Source organism: Pieris brassicae, chromosome 13 (genome assembly GCF_905147105.1).
Source record: "Pieris brassicae chromosome 13, ilPieBrab1.1, whole genome shotgun sequence".
NCBI classification, from domain to species: Eukaryota; Metazoa; Arthropoda; class Insecta; order Lepidoptera; family Pieridae; genus Pieris; species Pieris brassicae.
The window spans coordinates 2,982,649-3,002,900 of record NC_059677.1 but is presented as its reverse complement, the minus strand read 5'-3'; the positions used below and the strand labels follow the sequence as shown (position 1 = coordinate 3,002,900).

Genomic DNA, 20,252 nt, shown 5'->3' with positions numbered 1-20,252 from the left:
GATAAATAAGGCTTATTTAAGTGCTCGAATAACTAACTTCGTTATGAATGTTAAAATTTTGTTTTATCACTCCCGTCGTCATTTTAAATATATATTTTAGTTATAATAAGAACAGTAATTCAAAAAAATAAACGAATAATAAAAATTAGTCTTTAAATTACATTCACCGGAAGAAACCAAATATTTGACAATGCACATTGAGTCATCTGTCACGATGACGTACGTGGAACGCGTCATCGCATCGTCAATTTTGCTTCAAGTGCACAATATTACATCACGATCACAACGATATGATATAGTGGCGGTACACCTCATTTTATTGATGATTTTATTGGGAGGACGTTATGTACCAGGATTTAATGATGGCCTATTTTAGCCCCTTCGGATCAGGCGTGCCATAGTCACACAGAGACGTAAACATATACGCCAGCGCAGTAGTCAATTTACACAAAAGTTACAGAATACCGATGCTGACCGGTGACAAAAACTATAAATAATATTATGGTAACTTAACGACATGGTAACAACGACGTTTAAACACGAGCAAGCCTCACTTGTTATCTGAACGCGTAGAAATCAATAAAAAAAAACATTTATCTTTACAACCATAGAAAATTGTTTAAATAAAATCCTTTAAGATTGATAACTGTATATTTTTATAGCCAAGCTACGTAAAGGCTCCATTTTCGTTGACACAATATTTCCGGTTGTAATCCTGTCACAAAATATCTGAACGCCAGAAGTCCTATAATCCATAGATATATAGATCCCCCACACAAAACTAGTATTAACACAAACCGAGTTTGTTACTATGGTTACCATTTAAACGAAAGGTCGTTACCATGGATACAGTACTACCCCAGGCCCAGTTGTAACAAGGCCAAAGAGGAATTGTAAAATAAAATGTAATAACGCGAAAGAAATCATCATGAGACAACCGCATTACCCAAAGTCATTTTTCAGGTATTGGCTGATCAACTACTTTCTTTTTTTATATAACAGGGGATAAAGTGCATTGCCGGCATTAAGAATTGGTACGCTCTTTTCTTGAAGGACCCTAAGTCGAATTGGTTCGGAAATACTTCAGTGAGCAGCTGGTTCCACATAGCGGTAGTGCCTGAAACTGCCTGAAAAACGCAGCAACGACGGACGTCGAAGTGATGCTTGCCTATGACAAGACAGTCAGAAACATGAAGCCAAGGTCAAGGATTGAAGCGCCACTGGTTTTTTTCTACTAGTAAACCTTTGGTATTCTTAATTTTTTTTTAAAACATACAACTATGCGTAAATTGTTTTACATATTAGTTACATAACGATCGTTAGTGTTTACAATTGCATTCTAGATCAAGAATTAGCTCTCTCGATCTTAACCTTGTGGGTATCTTCGTACTTTTCCACATTTTACTTTATTCTGCGTTTATTATAATAAACTATATTAGCCACTGTTTTTACATAGAAATAAACGTGACATAAATCTTGTTGACAATGACATAAACCACCAATTGAAGTCTGTGCATCTGTCTTAGTTTTGACAGATCCAAAATTTTTACAGTTGCACTAAAAAATAAATACTAGCTAATCAATTCAAACCTATTTCCTTAATGTTTTGTAACTTGCAATTAGAAAATATATACAACAACGAAACTATTCAAACATTTGACAGTTAGGAATGGCAGTTCTATCTTACACATCTTGGCCTTACATTATGTTAATAATTTACGTGTTTTTGTATGTCACGAGGTCCAAGGCGTACTTGAAGGCCGCTTTATCGTTGAGCAATGATAAGCCAATTGTTATCAGGATAGCAAAACTTCCGCGTGTTCACGGTCGGAGCAATTACGAGACTAATTAGACTTGCAAATCATACAGTTATTTTGCCGCTTAAATACTGACGTGACACGAGAAGAAATTCATTTTAATTAAGACGTCAATTAAATGTCAACTGTCATCTGTCAATTTGAGTTCGTGGTAAAAAAAATGTTGCGTCAGGCCGTTGCTAATTAATATATTTGCCACTTGTGAAATTAAAGGCAAATTAATTCGTAAAACCACAAACCAAGGCAGTAATGTCGTAAAATTGACCGGAAAGTGAATAAACAACAAAAGTGCTGAAAGTCGCGAAGTTCGTCAGCTTTAGTTGGTCCAACAACCTGGCTATTAGTATATTATGGACTACTATATAACTTGTTTAGAATCAGTCCCAGCAGTGATAAAAATTAAAATGTCATTTGCTTTAAGACTTCAAGGTTGTGTATTGTACACGGGTAGATGAAACGACCTTCATATTCTATATTTAAAATACGGAAGACATTGTGTTAGACGCGCAGATTTCTTGCGCAGGAGTCCGTAAACAGTTAGTTTCATAGGCACGATCGCTATATACAGTAATGTTTTAATTTCCGCTAGCCTATAAAAGAAAATATGGCTTCTAAAAACTTGGTCTGTACCATGTTCGTTTCTATGGTTACCGTTTTATTATAAAAGAGTCCATCTATTTTGTAACGCTGAAGATGTATATAATTTAAAAAATTCAGAAGATCTACAGTAACACACTTTATATTTTATATAAATCCTGTCTTAATCGGTTAGGGTTTTATGTGTTTTAAAGACACAAAGACAAGAGACAAAGGAAAATGGATAGATAATGGATAGATCAAAGATATTTTTATGAGTAAAATTATTACTAACTGGCTAATTGCCTCCCCGACTGAGTCGCCAGATTTTTATTGCGTCCAATTCTCGGCGACAAAAACTAATATTTATTTTTTTATTTTTATTACCATAATATACATAATTACACAAACAAAAAGTAAGTCGGTTACATAAGTTATTAGGCAACAGGCAGCCTTATCGCTAACAAGCGATTTCTTTCAGGCAACCCTAATATGGGAGGATAAAAAAATAAACACTTAGGTAAAGTACAAGAAGTGCATAATTAATTTTAATTAAAATTAATAAAATAATATTTATAAACAGACATGTAAAAGTTCTGCCAAAGGTTAATTGACTCACAATTAATACATATAAGTAGTAGCTAATTACGAGGAGTATTGAGTTATAAGAAATATATTTTTTAATAAATAAACTCAAACTCTCAAAATATAGTAAAATTATATTCATATTTCACATTTACTGTAATTTTCCAACCTATTCTTGACAATACCTAGAATTCGACCATTAGTACAAAACCCGCCATAATGGTTCTCATAATTGCGACTATTGATGAAAAAGGTATTAACTATTTATGTTGTGCAATCGCAAAATAGGTTACTAACGCCCTATATCCTCTGTGTAGTAATACGTACGGTCAAAGGAAACATCCTGAAATAAAACCTATAACTTAAATTAACTCTATGTTGTCATTTTATTTTTTTGTATAGTTGTATTTTTATATATAATGGCAATAGTTTTAACTTTATGCCAGTTTAAAATATTGTTAATTAAACCAGTATAAACTATAGAGTATGATTTTTTTATATATTGCCGTTTTTCAAACGTCAGCGAGACTGACACATCAAGTTGACAGATTAGTCTATTGAAATATGTCATATCTTGCCGCGAAAATAATTGCAATATTACGCTGTATTTATACAAAATGCCTATTGTCGTGTTTATAATGCAATAAATTCGCTTTTGTTTCTAATAAAAAGTTTGTTTTAAATAAGAGTGCGCGGAAAGACAGTTTTAGTGAGATTTGGGCTTTATAGGAAGCGCTGATTTATCTTTTTGTTCTATTGAGAGGTAAGTCAGTACGACAATAATACTACTAAGTATATAACTTAGATTATATTATTATTAGAAAAAAATGAGATTACGCATAGCAAATAATAATGATATAGAAATATTCTATAACCTAATGATTCCCGCGCTTAACTGCTAATTCTAGTATATCCTACCAATGCGTTAGTAAATGTAAATTACCCGAGAGCCTTAAAGGAGCCAAGATTACGCCAATATACATATAAGACAGGCAAATGTTCTGATCCTGGAAATTTTTCAGACCAGACCTACATATCTGCTACAATACACCTTACTACTAAAATTATAGTTAAAATAACAAATAGCATTAAGCATATAAGCGTTGATCTCAAAAATTAAATTTAATATCGATAACAAAATCAAACATTTGAATCTGAGCGGTTTTGCCGCCGTTGGACGTTCAAAGCTGCGTCGGTAAGCTACGCACGAACTTCATTGCATTAAAAATTTCGGTATTCGAAATGGCGTCGCTCAACACGCACGAACTTCATTTTTGTTGTCTCTCTATCTCGCTCTTCAGGTCATCGGCCGCCACCACGCTACTCCCTGTACTAATAACCCCGTGGATATCGCTTGATATATCACGATGTGGCATTGTTTGTTAAATATGGCAGGAATTAAACACCAAACATTTGCGAATATATAATCAACCTCTTTTTTACTTGTGACTTGTGTTCTAATTGGATTAACCTAAAATTTAAGACTCATAATAAGAAAGCATTATTAACGTTAGAATTAGCGCTTAATTTTAATTGTTTAATGAACTATAAATCCTATATAACGTATTATTTCTACTGTTATGCACAAACCGAATCATGCAATATTGCATGTTACACCACCAAGAGCGCCCCTCAAGTCTCAATATTTCAAATTATGGTTATCGTACGGCTAATTCAAAAATCGAACAAGGATCACAGATTACAATGAGACAAAAAATACAGATTAAAAATCTCCCGTGTGTGATGCGTGCTCCATTTTCCCCGGTGTATGACTCAAATGTCATCGGGCTATAGGTTTTTTACCGGCACCCGAGGGGCAATGACTCCCAAGATCGGGGCAGTGCCCGTTCTTGACAGTTCAAATGTTTCTCGTAGGATCATTTAATGTTTATTTGTTATCGCCTTTACCTTGATGACTCCGTACAGAAAAGGCTATGTCAAAAATTATGCGATTGTTATTGCTGACCATGTTTATTGTTTTTGTGTTAATAATTTAATTTAATAGTAACAGCCGATGACGTTGTTATTAAGTACCTAATACATTTTGGTCAATATGACCGGTAGCTATCCGAATCGGAAATAATAAATATTTTGCATAAAACATAAATAGATAATGATAACTAATCAGCTAATTATTAAACCCTTTAAAGATTTGTGGTCATTTAATTTTCTTTATATACGGTCTTTGATATATAGATTAGATTAGCATATTTGCATAGAAAATTGGTGCACAGCCTGAGCTTTGGGCCCCCGATTTCTGTATGTGTTTCATGATTTGTCAATCTCATAGGTTCGTCTATCAGCCATCTATGCCCGACACACGCCGTCGATTTTTTCCGTCTAAATCCAGCAGGTTTCCTTACGAAGTTTTCCTTCACCGTTGGAGTGAATATTCAATGCGCACATAGAAAGAAACTCCATTGGTGCACAGCCTGAGATCAAACTAACCTCAGGGACGAGAGTGGCACGCTGAAACCACTAATGACTAGGCCAACTGGTCTTCCCCTATATAGTATAATTCTCCCTTTTTTGAGTGTCATTTTTAGTCCTTTTAGGTTCGATTAAAAGCGCTGCTCATGCTCATGAAGGCAATATTGACGATAAAAAAATTTCATAAAAACTAAACTAAAAATTAAAATTAAATGTAGTATTATTAGCTTAAAATCATAGATTTTGACAATTCATGCCATAGACAAAACAATGGCGCAAGTTCATGCCTGATAATGAGCTGTCCCGCGGGTTCAACAAACCTATTTTGCAAGTAAAATAAGCCGCGACATCAAATCTGTAACGCATTGTAAATTACGTAGTTTATCGTGGAAGAGCTGCCAAAATCAGGTGACAGTTGGACGTATCTATAGTCTATACTTATATTGTTTGTTGATTATCTAATTGATCTTGAATGGTCCATTACTTTAGCAGGCTATAGGCTATAAACGGTAGTGAGGGTAGTTACAAAATAAACTATTTTTCGTATATAAAAATATATCCGACTTTCCTGGGTGATGTTTTAATTAAAAAGTTAGCTTTAAGTACACAGGATCCACGTATTGTAACGCCTAAACAAAAAACAAAAAAAGGAAGGTATTTACAAAACTGATCCTTAAGGAATTACGACTTGAATTGTCAGTTTTCATTTATATATCAACATTAAATTTCAACTTCTTTCCATTCAATACGACAAAATTTACTTACTATTATATATTAATTTTATACTTTATTAATTTTATTATGTCTTATGTATTAAGACTTTTATATATAAGTGTCTTCCCCTTAAAGACTGTATGTAGTAATTAGGAAATAAGGTTAGACTAACAAAGTACTAATTAAAAGTTAAATAAAAAGAAAAAAGTTTTGTCCCTGTGTAATGCCGGCATTTCATCCCTATATTGCGATAATTATTGGTTAAGCGAGAAACCCACCAACTCTGTGGACATCGGCATAACTTCGCGCCAACATTAATGTCCAATAAGCGGTGCACTTGGAACTCGGATTTTATCAGTCTTGAGTTGTCTCGCTGTACTAAAGACTTGTATAAAAAAACTTTTATTATTTATTGTATTAACGCCTAAGCGACGCCCTTATAATTCCATACAACATATGTATTGTATGCTACCTGCTTTATAAAAACCTTTGAGGGGTTCGCGGCAGTTAGAAAAAGTGAAACTGTAACAAGTCAGAACCAGTTGAGTTCACTGACCAGGCATGTACCCCGATTGGCGACTACTGGCTGGCTGATTCATCATCGCTGGTTGCACCTTCGCTGACACCAGTGACTCATTATTGACAAAGGAATTGTCCAACAAAAGAAATATCGTAATTAGTCCAAAAATATTATTGTGACGTATAAGTATTCTAATATTAGATTTATAATTTACTAGCTGGTGGCTGCGACTTCGTTTGCGCAGCAGTAGTTCGTGTAGCTTATATAGGAGTAGGTTTTGGCAGGGCAGTGTTTTGTTATTCTGATGTATAAGCTGTATTATTGTAACGTGAAAGAGTAACAAACATCCATTCATACCTACAAACTTTCGAGTTTATATTATTACAAGGTTAGTCTGTTCTAAAAAAAAACGTTTTCACAGTATATATAAACTATTGTACATAAATAATACCATAAAAATACGATGTTTTCATAAGTCAATAATATAAATTTTAATTTTTAATTACTGACGCAAACACTACAGAATATATCGATCACCTGTTTCGGCAATCGAATGGAATTTTATTCTGTGATTTGAATGGGCCAACGCTCTACACTTCCTGTCAAATTTGAATACCTCTGTAAAAACGTATGGGTGTATGTAAAAAACTCAAGGGTTTGTTGTCGGAGGGCAAAGGCCCAGGTTATTGCACCTCTAGACGTATCGAACTTCAAACCGTACGATAGAAATATTATAACATAACAAAGAATTCTGTTTTGTGCTTATTTTTTATTCATTTATCCTATAACAGCCCTCAGAGTCGTTTAAATTATCTATGATGAATGATTATTATTTATTACATATAATATACTTCAAATGTCGGTACACAATTTCTCTCTCAAATGTCTTTTATTTAACGTCAAATGCCTCAGTTCTTTAAAAATCAATTTTTCTAAAAGCAATATTAATTTTCAATTTTTGATTGTACTAATTAGTAGTATTGTAAATTAATGACACGATTTTAATTTAATAAACGTTAAGCGGTCAAAAGAATTCCTCCACCATGAGTGCATTGACCTGTATTTATTCCCTCAACTAGGGACACCGGGGTGCATTCCGCAATAACCATAGAGTTTTTGTTTCAATTGTCAACTGTCATTTCAACATGTCCAAACGATTCCCGCCATAAAAAACATCATTAAATAATGTTTCTTAAATTTAATTTCTTTAATATCATAGTAAGATATATTTGAACAAATTAAACATAGCAAGACTATAAAACTAGTTTTTAGAAGGCAATGCCTTGCTTTGTTTTCCAAACAATTTTTTAGGCAAAACAACACGTGATTACACACTGTATTAGCCACGCGTAACCTTATAGGTATATTCGTCGAAAAAACTATTATATGTGTATAATCGAATCCGCAAAACTCGTCTTAATATATTAACGAAGTCAGAAACCAGTTTATTGTGGACTTTGTATTTGATATTCACTAATTGCGGTACATTCGAGCTTCCTGGTTATACAGTTAGAACGAGATGACACCAAAACAATTTATCTAGCCTCGATACGCGAGGTAAATAAGGAAGGTCGCATACGCGAGACAAAAACACATTGCATCCATACGTTAGAGCGAGACAGAATGAAAACAAATCAATATGTCATCTCGCATCGTAGAAAGAGATGGCGCAACAACAAACCGGCATTTTACGTGCACGCAATTATGCACCTTATTATATATTGTATTTTCTTACATAAAACCCCTTTGTTCCAGTGTTTTTGTTAACATATCTTCGTATTCATAACATTTCACACACAATTAAGCGTTGACTCGAATTATAACAATTAAACAAAGGAATGACTTAAAAGTAACTATAGAACATTATAGTTACACAGTCTACATAAATAACTATATTATAGTAGTCTGTAACTCGGCCAACTCGAATTAAATCATCTGCACACTAATATACTGCATACTGCAATACTCGGCACACATACATAAGTTCCGGCACGTGTAACTCGTACAGATAGCACACAACGATTCTCAGGGACGTTTATTATATAAAACATTTTAAAGCCAATATTGCATTTATTTAATGCGTTTTGCGTGTAAAAACAATGATCTAGACTAATTTAATACAGAATTTTTTTAACAAGACAATCGTTTTTTGATAACTAATATATTATGTCACTTTAAATATGGAATTTAAGATAACGTCACGGAATAAAACCACAGATTAAAGGAACAAAGTATATAGCCTTTTTATTTATGTGTTACAATCGAGGGGCTAAACTAGGTCAGTGCTGCAATAAGGGTTGGGACGCCGGCTCCCCTGGAAGCTATATCTAGTACATACCATATTTATTACACCAAATTCCACATTCAATTGAGTACAAAGGGCACATCATTGACACTCACTTATGAGAAATGATTCATTTCCTGCAAACACCACTCACATAATTGTTTCTATGTGGAAAAGAAAAATAAATCAACCTTCGCAAACCCTTGGCCGTGGTACGAGACCTAGTTCCCCTCCCGCCGCACCCCCCTGACCTAACCTAGTTCAAAATGCACTTGATACAGCCGCGTCATTGTCGGTCCGATAGCAACCCAATTCGCGTCCCTGACATATCACACGAGTGACGTCAGCCACGAGCCAACGTCACGCAGTCACGCACTTCAATCCTATTTGACAATTATTTAAACAAAGAATTTGCTATTGTCGCTTAGTAACACGTTTCGTTGTTTTTTTATCTAACTTTGAATGTGACCTATATCTCTCGTTGAAACCACATTGATAATTTTTGTTCACTGACGTCACTGAGTATTCGTTTTATTATAAAACTACAGTGCATATGCAATAGGGCGTGGTGTGCACAAAGCGAAGTGGAAACACGAGGCCGTGGCCTAGCGTTACGTACTAGTCACCTTCATATGAATAACTTCCTACGTAGTTAAATTGTTTGAAAATTTTACATCTAAGCGTCATTATGGAGGTTTCTGACAGTTTTGGTTATTTACTGATCTACCACATCACTAAAGTGAAATGGTATGTCTATAAAAGCGCAAAAAGTTATTTCACTTTTTTAACGATAAAAATCTGTTCCTATATAATCCTTAAGGCTCGTGTTACGATGTCAATGTCAAACTTCAAAATAAAATTGTTTGACAGCTCTTGTAAATCTACCTTTGTTTGACAATCTTTTAACGGTCGCTATGTCTTCCGTTTGTCAAATCCAACACGTTTTTGACACAGCCTTAGCACAAAATCTTTTCTAAGTTAAATAATTATTTCACATTATAAAAACATACAGATTAAATTGGAATTTTCTTTGTTTACAGATAAACAGTGTCGTGTTTGAATGCACCTGGAGAGGATGTGGTTACATCACACACACCTGTTTTTCTATTGAAGCACATATCAGACAGACACACTTAGGGTAAGTATCATTCGTTAATAGGCCATAGATCATAGAATAAATAATATTTTTAAAAATAGTATAAAGTACTTAAAGCTTAGGGCGTATCTTAAATTAAATTAACTAACAGAATTACAAAGACCTTGGTCACTTATTGGAGTAAACTTTACGGAAATATCTTAAAAGACCCGCAATAAAATATTGTCTATGGGCATCAACAACTATTTAACCACCGCGTCCATTATTGCAGTTAAATTATTATGGACACGAAATTTTGGATTAAAACAAAAATCATTGTGACTTTATATCTTTTTAATAAAAATAAATATATTCTAACCAAATAGGTCAAATCTTTTCTGTTTCCAATGGATCTAGTAATCTGTACCCGGAAACAGAATTGCAACGAAGCTTATTGGTATAATGCTGCTTAGCTAACACGTTCTGGGACAAGGTCGTGTGCCTCGCTAATTATGTAACTGCATGCTGCAACAGATATTTTTATCTAGATCGTGACATAAACTGCCAACAATTTAGAAACTAAATAGCAATCTTGTCGACTACATCATCATCTGTAAAAAAAATGTATTGTAAACGTACTAACAAATGTACTAGACATTGTCAAACTTACAACATTGAGAATTGTTGAAGTTTCTATGGTGACAATCGATGGCGGTCGCTTTAAAGTTAAAGATTTTTTTAATGTACGATAAAACCCTGTACTTTATTAAATCCAAGAGAAAAGCGAATCAGTCATAACTCATGTCATCACCAAGCGTAAGTACTGACTTCCAGTGACGTACCATGAGAAATATTGATGTAGGAATGTCACTTTGCAAACAATTTTCTACCCGGATCTCGAAGCGAAAATGGAAGTCTAAATTAATGTAGATTTAAGCTAATATTACCATTAAATATAAGATATACGTAAATCACGTCAATTTAACCAAAATAGAAACAAAAAGCACTCCAATGTCAAACGTCAAATGTCATTCATAGACTGACATTTTGAGATATAGATAACATCATATTGGACAAAAACATTTGATCTGTGGCAATTGTGTTCATAACTGAGCGGAGGTTTTAAACTCAATTATTATTACAGGCCAAAGAAAGAAGGTGAAAGCGATCATGAAGAGGAGTTCTATTACACGGAGCGTGAAGTGTCTACGCCAGCCCCGCCACCAACTTTATCCCACCGAGACATGTGCAGGCCTCCACATGAAGATCCTGATTATCAACGACAGATTGTTGGATCTTACAGGTATATTTTAGTAAAGTATAGTTAACTGATACCGCCGCCCATGGACACTCAATACCAGAAGGCTCTCAAGGGCATTTAGCTTGTTCCTGGCCAGTGGCTCGCGGGAAAAACTTCCGTAAAAACGCTCAGCAGCTCAACGTCGGACGTTGAGGTCTGTCTGTCTATGATATGTCGTTTGTCTCAAAATTTTCCTCCCAACAGATAAGAGTTAAATGTGAAGACCACAGCATCATAATCAACCTTATAATTAAATCAATCAGCAGCGCTACATCTGTTTTAGGGCTGGGCCTCGGATTTCTATATGCGTTTCATGATTGTTTGTCAATCGAATAGGCAAGTAGGTGATCGGCCTTCTGTGCCTGATATACGACGACTTTTAGGGTCTAAGGCAAGCTGGTTTTCTTAAGATGTTTCCCATCAAAATTCGAGCGAATGGTAAATGTGCACATAGGAAGATAGTCCATTGGTGTACAGTCGGGGATCGAACCTACGACCTCAGGGATGAGAGTCGCACGCTCTTATTATATTAGTATATTTAGAACAGTATATTTAAAAATCAAAATTTATCACATAAATCCTTTTTTCCAGACAAGGACTTCTGTCAACTATGCAGAACATATCAGCGAGGTCCATAAGCATTCCCGTAACGCATTCCTGGTCTAACTCACACTCCCCGGTATGTATTTGTTGGTCTTGAGACAAAATTTTCAGACAGTTCAGAATCTGTTTTGTCTTCCCCTTTTTTTATAGAACAAACGGGCAGGAGGCTCACCTAATGTTAAGTGATACCGCCGCCCGTGGACACTCTCAATGCCAGATGGCTCGCGAGTGCGTTGCCGGCCTTTCAAGTATTGGTACGATCTTTTCTTAAACGAAGTAATTACTTAAAGTACCCTTGCTGAAGTTAGCTAAAACTTGACAATTCTTCTCAACATACCTGCTAGATGCTGAATAAATCCTTTGTAAAAGCATATTCATCAGAAAATTCTCGAAAGATAAGAAAACCATTAAATTTCAGAAGCACATGAAAATATCAGCATCAGGTGCATCGCCCAGTAGCCCAGGCCGCAGACCTCGCTCCGACAACAAGAAGTGCAGGAAGGTGTACGGAATGGACCAGCGTGACCAATGGTGCACGCAGTGCAAATGGAAGAAAGCGTGCACGCGATTTGGTGATTAAACGCTGAACTTCCCATACGTGGTTAAGCGTCGAGTAACTTCTACTGCCAGAACAGATGCCAGGGATCACCAAACTTTGAGATGGTGGAACGGGTTATCCGGACATTAAGTATTTTAAGAGATATTTTTAATGTAAGTAATGTTACTGGAGACATATATTTCCTTTCCTGTGGCTCATGTTTTGACCACAGCGGACATTGCCCACTTATTTTTCTAGGGATACGTAATGTCTTGAACAGAGACTGTGAATATTTTAGAAATAAGCCTATGTTAGACTGACTTTCGCTTAGTGTGAAAACATTTGGACATCCTAATCTCACTACCACATTTGACCTGTACAGCACATTGCACATGCAGAAATTAATATTTTATGACCATTTTACTTCTAAAAGTCAAACAGCGTAATAACTAGTCGTATTTTTTATCAAATTTATTTGTCGCTTACGAGCTTTGATGATTGACTAAGTTTGCGTATGACAGTTGACACATGTCAGTGAAATCCGTCCGCGTTCACAGAGCGCAGTAAATAAATGTTCTCACACTGCGAAATTATAATCTATATCGACGGGGTGACCATCGTTCCAGTCGAAATATACACGAATGGTTAATATGTTTATGTATTGACTGAATTAGAAAATATACTTAATATAAGTTTTCTCAGGTTTGACTAAAAGACTAAAATTTAGATTGGAATTTTTAAACATATCTGTACGTATACATGTAGGTCCTGGAGATGAAGGACAATACTCAGGATTGAGGATAGAAGTTTGTAGGAGGAGAGTCGGTTGATGTGACGTAGAATTGGTGCTAATTCTGACGAACTTAAATACAGACAGATAACAGAACGACTTTGACAGCAAACGCTAATGTCAAATATGTGACGCATTCTTTCGTTGAACTTTGAACTTCCACTTCCTGTCACTACAGACTATATATTCCAATAGATTAAATAAGTTTTAGGCAGAATTAGCACTTAACGCAATAAATAATAATTGCTTTAAACTGACATCTACGTTACGAATTTGATAAAGACATTTTATGACGGATTAATCGCGCAATGTTATTAAAAAGCGTCTAGAAACAGTTGTCTATGAAGTTGGGTCTCTGCCTACTCATGACCTAATGGAATGTAATGTGTCAACTAAGGCGTTGTATGACACGTAAATACATTTTAACGTGATTTTATTACGGAATAAATAATAATTTCATTAAGAATATTTTTCCCATACGACCGATCGGCTCAAGGAAGGAAAACGGACGTGAAAGGCTATTGCATGATGCAATATTATTTAATAAGTATTATATATATGTAAATAGTATATATTATAGGTACCAAAAGCAATCGTAATATAAGGTACCTGGAGTGAAATATTTATGTTCGTTACTTAATGTGATTGTTAACGATAATTTTATAGACACGAAGTATATTAAAGTTATGAATTAAGAATAATATAGTCTATTGAATCATTTATCAGCGCGGCATTTCCATGTCTCCGGTGTTACCATTTAAGTTAAATTCGAAACAGTGCCAATACAATGTTTATTCAAGAGTGTTAATGTCTTATTGGTGCTTTTGCAAAACGCACACTGAATTTTATATATTGCGCGACAAGCTGTGGTAGTGGCCAAACGCCTTGTAGCCACACTTATCTTCAGCTTATCTTGCCAAATTGCAGTTCAACACGGCCTGCACCGTTTACCAAATATAACAATTATTATCAAAGGTTGTGATACAAATTATTGTAATGAAAATTACGATATTTTAATTCACGTTGAAAGCCGTGCGCGAGAAACCAAATGATCCCCTTTAGGCTAGGATAACAACTCAGCTAGCGTTTAATCAACTGCCATAATTTAAGAAATTAGTTATCTATGGAATAGAAACAGTATAGAGTAGCTTAAGCTGGAAGTCATAGAGTAGTATTTAATTAAGTACAATAAACTTCATAACGTGCAAATATTTCTCTTGTTCCTCTTGACAATTTCGATGTTGCTCTATGTTTTGTCTATGGTAAAAATGCTATGGTGCTCGAACTGCTTTTGCTGAATCAAACCGATCTCAACAATCACGAAGCTATTAGATTTATTTACAAAAATATTATTTATTAGTTTTATATTTGTATTATTAGATTTTATTTTTTATTTATTTAGCCGAATTTGCTCAATGTACACTCACCAAAGTCATAATAAAAATAGCAGTACAAAGAGCATAATAATGCGCAAAAATTATTTGTGAATTGCCGACTTGGCGGCTTGCGTTCATATCATAAAGGCGGTTTTGATCGTCGAAAAATAATGTTAGTAATACGAACGCTAGTCTAGACTAAGTCTTATTCTGAAACATTTTTTCACAGATTTTATTTTCGAGTGTATCTTTATTAGTGACATACATTCACGTTGTGACAATTACTCAATAATAATTTTTGTTTAGTAGACTAAAGGTACTTACGTACTATCAACTGTAAAAAGTTTTCATATATTTTTATACAGTTTCCCATCACCGCTTTTCTGTCATACAAACTATATGTAAATTACTGTGCCTCTTCTTAAAGATAATATATAATAAGAGAAAAATGTAAATATGTATAATTGATACTTAAGTACCTTCCCGATAAGACTTCTGTTACAAGTTGAGAGAATATACCAATTAGAATATTGCTTTAATCGGCCAATAGATTTCCGATTTCGTTCCATAGACAAGGTAAACTTGAACAAGAAGTTTATCTATTATTATCTGTATTTATATGTAAGCTTATAATCTGTGTAACTACAATCTGTAAATTGTTGTGGGCAATATAATTTTATGAATATATGTCTCCTAAATTTATGTAATAACAGAAATAGGTGTGGTTCTATGTGTTAGACGCATTACATCAAAGTACCTTAAATTGTTAAACTCGGAAATTCGTCTTCATATTTTATTCTTTGATTTGTATAATTAGTATTATTAAATTTTCTATTTATTTAGACAATGTTCACGATGACATATTTTTAAGTAGTTAATTGTTTTATATTTTATCTTATTTTAGTTTTTTGGGCGTGTCCCGTCAATGTATCATTAATATATTTACGATGGTTACCAGTAGATGTAAGAATTGTGTGTCTTTATCGGAACATTGATACGATACGTTCTCGATTATGTAGGCTTTTTCCATATTATTGTTATTGTCAATATCACAGAAGTGCATAACCCGCTGTCAGCATTACATTTATTCGTGAATCAACTGTTTAAATAATACGTAAGAATTTTGGCGCGAAATGTTTATGGCCAAACTTCAAGGTCAATTGTCAAATCATGTGCACACAGACTGAGGTCAGAGGAGGGGTTTTTGGTTGGGACTGGTTGCAATATTTGCTTATAATGTCAAAAATAGTTAAAGACAGCCTCACCATTAAGGTTGATTGCCTATTAGTAAATGGGTTACGCCTGGTCACGTACCACTTCCAAACAAAAGCATTGGCGATCGTTATTCACTCCGTAAGTTTTTGTCAGGGAGATATTAAAAAGACGAGACATAACGCTCAGCTCCCGTACGTCAAAAATTTATTGGATTTTTGTCATAGTTCATACTTAGTTTCGTTTTTAATCTCACCCTAAGGCCCTTGGCGGTAGATACCAAAACAATGCCAAATAATCACGCTTGTCTGCCCTCAATTTTTATTAAACAAAACTGCTGACAGTTCATCTATTGTGATATTTATAATTTTTTTTATGTATAGTAGATGAAATATTGTGTTAAACCTTTTATATGAACTAGCCGCTAAGTATTGTTACTTTAAATAGTACCTCCTAAAAGCCTTAAACCGTTTTCAGATATATAAACTACATTCCATAGATTATCTATGGAAAAAGATTCAATTTGTAACAAATTTTGAATAAAAATAATTATAACTGAGGGTCTACCGTGAATACGTCCCATAGATGAAACCTGTCCTACCAAGTGGGCTTCATGATAAGGATGACCTTACCGATTTCTTGATGAGGCTTTGCTGCTAATTGACATAATTAGTATACAGTACCCTTTTATAACGCATGTGTGTGATGTGTGTCATATCAAACTCCTGAGGGCATAGACAAAATGCCTTAACAGTACTGTAACTAAACGTAATTGTAACTAAATTTGTCGACACGAACTGTCATTTTCAGACAAATTTAGTTTTCGACTTTCTACATACACTACTGTCATAGCATCTTGTCTAAACCCCTGGTAGAGGTATTGGAACTAATTCAAAGTCAAGACTCAGTGCTACGTATGACAGCGTCAACAGCCTTTTGACAGATGACAGAAGTCATATTTAGTGAAGTAGGTCAGTTAAAACGTCATGGTAGCCCCGTTTTACGGTCTAAAGATTTTCCTTAAGGTACATTCAGCTCTCTATAAATAGTCGAATTGTGAAACGCCATTCAAAATACATTGTTTCACAGATTATAAAACATTATAATCACAGATTATGTTAATTTTGAACAATGTATTGAATTTTCCCGAAATTAATTGTGAAAAATATATTTAAAATGTAGTACTATCTCTCGATATTGTTTTATGAGATTTGCAAAAATTGTAAAGAATTATATTATATTAAGCAATAGATCTTATAATTTATTGGATATGTTATATTACGATATTATATAATATATTTATTATTTTACAAATATACATTTAGAACTAATACATGTGTTTTAATACCTACTTCAGATTTAGATAATTATGAAAAAGACATCAAAATAACTCGTAATAATCTAGTTACTGGATTGGCGAACCTCGACCGTGCATAAATCCAGAATTCCATTACGAAATTACATGCATGTGAAATCAGTTTTACGAAAGTAGTTTCGTTACATGCTAAAGTAATTTCGTATAATAATTAGTGTTCTGAATTCTACAGTATCCATATAAGCCCCATAACCATCAAAGCTATTATTTCTATATTGTAGCTAAAGAGATGCTTCTCTATCTAACTTAAAGAAAGACTATTTAAAAAAATCGATTGTCTGTAAAGTCGGTTTACTGACGATAGTTGAACATGACAACGTCATAAGAAAATACTGATGAAATGGATTTTAAAAAGAAATATAGATATTTTGTATGGATATAGAGAAGTAGGTAAATGGAAATCACAATTGAATTGATACGAGATACATTTATTTGTACACATAAATACTATTGTCAATTATTTTTCTCACTCAAGTAGGAAAGAGACAGATGTCGAACGCTGCCGAGCGTTCCTCTCGCGTTTGTGCCTCTTTGTCGATCATTCCGCGCTTAAATGGAACGCCTCAGAGCGAGGTAACACCGCAAAGCGAGGTAACAGGTGCAACCGGCTGGATCGAATTATAAGACGTCAAAAGATTTTGTTGGGTTCGAGGATGGTTAACAAGAAAGCATTTGGGTGCAATGAAGTTTCGAATGAGTGAAGATAATTTTACTTCTTTACTGAGAAGAGTGTCTAACAAAATATCTAAATAAGACACGATATGCCGGGAAGCTTTACCAGCAAAAAAATAATCTTCAAATTACACTGCGTTTGTCAGCAACATAAATAATATAATAAATAAATATTTTTTCTCTTTATTTATCATAGGAATACAGGGTGGCAGTAGATCCTGGATATAGTCTTCGAAGAATTTTTTTTAAGGTAAACCAAAATTTTATGCACAAGAATCTGGAAGGCGAACTTGTTGAGTTGACGTCTGTTGTTTTGCTAATTTGATTCGTTGCCTTCGTACTGTTGACAATAACATTTCCTCTGTCTCCAGAGCCATTTCTAGAGGAAGTTGCCGTAACTGTTCAGCTATAGTTTGTCCAAAAAGATCAAATTCATCATTAGTAGCATTTGAAAAGTGCTGTGTTGCTTTTTCTAATACATGTACGGCCTTCGGTGGAGGATCTTTTATTTTTCTTTTATTTCTTGTAGGTATTAATGGTACGATAAAATCTTGGCTCTCGGATTCTGAAGTAGAAGTTGCCTGGGTATTTGGTGCCTGTAACAATTTTTTTTTCTTTACTGATGACAAACACAGAGGAAACTTAAAGCGAGACATTTGATGGCTTCAGTCACAACTGTAATTTTCCGTTGTCCAGCACATTTAGGCAGCGATTACTATGAACAAGTGAACTTTCAATATAATCCTTCTAGCAGTCTGTGTCAGTAATTTAAAAGTTTAATCAATTAACGTCATTATTGGCGTGTATCTGATGGGAGAATTTGTACATGATCAAATTTTAAAAAAATATTGCAGGAACATTTATTGAAGGCTCCTAAAGGAATTGTTTGGAGATCAAGCTTGCACCATAACCGAATATCTTATGACACCAAAAGGTCGTCGATGAAACTTATCAATCAAACAGAGTATTTCTTCTTCTTCAACGACAGATTAAGCCTTGCTCGAAGAACTATAAAAATACATTTGCTGTCCTATTTAGTAAATTTCGGATATTCGAGAAGCCTGTCCCGGAATTGCCACAAACTGTTGACAAAATAATAACAACATGCTGGAACTGCATAATTGGTTGAGAGCTATTTCATCAATTTATGTAGAACCGGGTTTGATTCCGAAACGAAAATCGAAAATCCAGAAACAGGAGAAGTAGTGGAAGATACATAGTGGACTGGAACCCACAAAGCTTTTTACCCACTCCGCAATGTGGATAAAAAATTATTCTAGAAATCTATCATAAGATATATGACAAGGTTTAACTGACCGTTTTGTTGGAGTTGGGCGTGTAGAATGGAAGCCAGAATGATTTTTTAAACGCAAGGAGATGAAAGCAAATCATCCATTGTAATATAGTCTCTAGAATAAATTATACTTACATTTTCTGTTTTTTCTCTAGTGTTGCTGTCAATTTTTTTCAAAAAATCCAAATGAGACAGCCAAGAAATTTTAGAAATATACAGTTTATTAGTTCCCATACCCGTAGTATGAGATTTTTTTGCCTTCAACAACTCATTGTTGTAAGTATTTCGAAGGGAGCGTATTTTACCAACAACCTCTTTGATATTTTGCATCTCCATAGTTTTCATAATTGTTTTGTAGGCCGCATCTCGGGCATCCCTAAGTTTATATTGTGGGTGATTCGGGTCCCAGAGACACTCTTCTCGCTGATATTCATTAATGAATTGTATATTTTTATCTGCACTCCATCGTTGGTTTGTCATTGTCAACGCTGGAAGCGCGCGCAAAATACGTACACGTCCTCACAGCACAGGCGCTTTCGCGACACTAGTTTCACGTCACATCTCCATCATGAATGAAACTAATTTCACCACAATCGCGCAGTGCACGAAACTCATTTGCATTACGAAAATATTAATTTACACGTGAAACTGTTGGTAAAAATTATGTCACGAAATTAATTTCATCCTACTAATTTCGTAATGTAATTCCGGCTTAAATCTTATGTTCATTTTGTATAGTATACCAAACCTACAACTTTATAATAATATGTGATCACTATAAAATAATTGTTCACTTACTTTTAATAAGCATATGACATTTCTAGACGTTTATTTATACTTCATAATTATAGTAGTTTATCTGTCATAATTTTTAATCAGTTGTGAATAATAACCGTCAAAATGCTCAGCTTTATCTTTTAGCTTTATTTTATTTTTATGTGTTTACTCCTAAATATGCATGTTTATTATAAAATACACATGTCTAAATGTTTGTTCTTACATATTTTTATATATATGCTGTTGTCACTATGAGAATTATTAGCATGTTTTTGTCGTGTTTTTTAACGTATATTATACTACACAATGCCGCA

At 34.2% G+C, this 20,252-nt stretch overlaps 2 protein-coding genes across 2 annotated transcripts in view; one reads left to right on the top strand and one right to left on the bottom strand.

Moving 5' to 3' along the window:
• LOC123717647 (zinc finger protein 395) overlaps positions 1–16,379 on the top strand; it is a 56,545-nt gene extending 40,166 nt beyond the window's left edge. Inside the window, exons 5-8 of the mRNA XM_045673731.1 lie at positions 9,967–10,064; positions 11,146–11,304; positions 11,893–11,980; positions 12,323–16,379. Of these exons, the coding sequence (XP_045529687.1) occupies positions 9,967–10,064; positions 11,146–11,304; positions 11,893–11,980; positions 12,323–12,484 (507 nt within the window). The 3' untranslated portion in view covers positions 12,485–16,379. The remainder of the gene's footprint in view (positions 1–9,966; positions 10,065–11,145; positions 11,305–11,892; positions 11,981–12,322) is intronic.
• Positions 16,380–17,660: 1,281 nt separating this feature from the next.
• On the bottom strand, positions 17,661–19,666 carry LOC123717799. The gene is made up of 2 exons (XM_045674005.1): positions 19,297–19,666; positions 17,661–18,463 (listed from the first exon to the last, which is right to left on the bottom strand). The coding sequence occupies exons 1-2, from the start codon at positions 19,639–19,641 to the stop codon at positions 18,131–18,133; spliced, it is 678 nt and encodes a 225-aa protein (XP_045529961.1). The 5' UTR covers positions 19,642–19,666; the 3' UTR covers positions 17,661–18,130.
• Between the last annotated feature and the right edge of the window lie 586 nt (positions 19,667–20,252).

Coding starts and splice junctions, on each gene's coding strand:
- LOC123717799 (XM_045674005.1), bottom strand. CDS start 19,641: ATGACAAACCAACGATGGAGTGCAGATAAAAATATACAATTCATTAAT. Junction 18,464..19,296: donor CTAGAGAAAAAACAGAAAAT/GTAAGTATAATT, acceptor AAATTGTTACAG/GCACCAAATACCCAGGCAAC.